Consider the following 2,421-nt stretch of genomic DNA (forward strand, 5'->3'; position numbering starts at 1 on the left):
CGTGCCAGTTCTTAGGGGGAAGGTTAGTTTCTTGGTTTAGTAAGAAACAAAACTCCATTGCGACAAGCACAGCCGAAGCAGAATATATCGCAGCAGGGAGTTGTTGTGCACAAATTTTGTGGATGAAACAACAGTTAAAGGATTATGGAATTAATTGCGATGATGTTAGTATTTTTTGTGACAATACTAGTGCAATCGCGATTACCCAAAATCCTGTACTTCATTCACGAACCAAGCACATTGATGTAAGACACCATTTCATCCGGGATCACATCGAAAAGAAAGATCTAAAGATTGAGTACATACCCACTGAAAATCAAATTGCGGACATCCTTACAAAGCCTTTATGCGAATCAAGATTCATCACTCTAAGGCATGAAATGGGCATGATTGAATTGAGCTAAGTATCTAAATATTAATCTCTAATTATAGCTCAAGTATATGTTTTTATTTGCATGTAACGTTGCATAAGTTTATATGTTATATAAGTGTGTTTGGTGATTTATTCCTATGGCATTTCATGATTATCTACCATTATCTTAATTATTAGAATGGCATGTACAATACACACACAATCACGTAGATATATGCTTTCCCGTAGTAATCCTTTATTGCACTACATGTTTTTGTTTGTTTGTTAAAATAGTAAGCATTTTATGTAATTCTTTTATCCTTGGATTCGTAAAGTAGAAAAGGTTTGAGGATTGCCTGTTTTGATGGATTATGTATTACGAAAAATTTTAAATATATATATATATATATATATATATATATATATATACATATATAAAATTGTGATGCTTTCGTATGTTACTTGCAGTACGCCTATACATGATCTAAAGAGATTTTTTTTATACATAGTATTCTCCATCCATGCTCTCTATGCTTATTTGTCGCTAATATTTTTGGGAGGAGGATCGTCCTCATCTAGCCAAGCAAGTACCTCCTGTATTTCTTCTGGTGCTAATTCAGGAATATCAGGAAATATAGGAGCTTGTGATGAACTCCCAGGTGTAGTGGAAGGAAAAGCTTCCGGTGCTAATTCAGGAATATCAGAAAATATAGGAGCTTGTGATGAACTTCCAGGAGTAGTTGAAGGAAAAGCTGCTGGATCTATATACCTTCTCTTTCTAGAACTATTCCTATCACATTTGTCTCTAAGCCTTACTGTTGCTTCAGCCAAGTCTAAATTTGGATTTTGAAGTATCGCATCTCTCTCGTCCTCCAGCCCCTTAATTGTTCTTTGCAGTTCAGCTTGATCCTTGATTTCACCAAATTCCTATATCACACTTTGTTAAACCCCCTTCGAAAATGTTAAGTTGAAAAAGATATAGGAATATAGAAATTACCTGAACTTTTGCCAATAATCTGTCCAGACTCACGAGTTTTCGATAAGGCCAGTAGGAAATTCCCACTTCCCTACACTTTTTCTTAAAAACTTCGCGCCCAACCTGCAATTCCTCTGCAGCTTGTTCAGAAGGCAGATAAAAATATTCAGAAAATTTTTCAAAAGTTAGCGTGGTAGTATCACAAAATGTTCTTCTAGCTCTCTTTCTCCCACGAAATACACTTGCATTCATAGCTGCTACATCTAGCGCTGCAGTGGTATTATCTTCCTCCGCTACTACAGCAGTACCTTGATCAACGGCCACAACATCTGTACCCGTAGCACCTGGTGGAGTAATTATCTCATTCGACTCTGGTGAAGCATTTTCAAAATTTTCGACAGCAGTACGATCTATACTTTGTGCACTATCTCTTAACGGTGATACGATAATGTCATCCCAAAAGGAAGAGTTATCCGAAGATGAGGGATATGTCGTATTTTCCATTTCTTTTATGTAAGCTATAAAATCAAGCAGATTGATGGAAAGACGAATGGTGAATTTATAGCAAGGAGAATCGATGTGAGAATGTTAACACTGTTCAAACCAATTGAGTATTTCAAGGAAGGCCGTACCGTCGAAAGATATCAATTATCGCCTCTTACTGTTCTCGACAATCGCGGTTTTTCAATCGTTTTGTCACAAGGGAATAGTGATCAATAGGTGCTATGCCTTGTCGGGAAATAGTTAGGATGATCCTATTACTAGGGTCTCGTACCGTATTTTGTGGAGTACTCAACTTTTTTTGCACTTGTGACAGAAGCAAGCAAATGCACCATGGCGCAAATGATTCAAGAGCAAGAATTTCATTCGTATCCAGTGGTTCTTTGATGATGTCAAAAAGGGGGAAAAGAATGACAGTCATTTGGTGCAAAAGAAGTCATTTGGTGCAAAAGAAGTTCCAAAAAAAAAAAAAAAAGGATCGCAAAGAGGTAAATATTTGGTATACATGTTCTTTATTTATTCTTGGCATATACATAGGGGGAAGGAGTTAGGGGGAAGGAGTTATTCAGTACAAGTTATTTTAATTTTTTGG

At 36.5% G+C, this 2,421-nt stretch overlaps 1 protein-coding gene across 1 annotated transcript; it reads right to left on the reverse strand.

The window, feature by feature from the left end:
* Window positions 1-886: 886 nt before the first annotated feature.
* Window positions 887-1,832, reverse strand: LOC116028303 (protein RKD1-like). The gene is made up of 2 exons (XM_031270002.1): window positions 1,350-1,832; window positions 887-1,279 (listed from the first exon to the last, which is right to left on the reverse strand). The coding sequence occupies exons 1-2, from the start codon at window positions 1,830-1,832 to the stop codon at window positions 887-889; spliced, it is 876 nt and encodes a 291-aa protein (XP_031125862.1).
* Between the last annotated feature and the right edge of the window lie 589 nt (window positions 1,833-2,421).

This window comes from Ipomoea triloba, chromosome 1 (genome assembly GCF_003576645.1).
Source record: "Ipomoea triloba cultivar NCNSP0323 chromosome 1, ASM357664v1".
Classification (NCBI taxonomy): domain Eukaryota; kingdom Viridiplantae; phylum Streptophyta; class Magnoliopsida; order Solanales; family Convolvulaceae; genus Ipomoea; species Ipomoea triloba.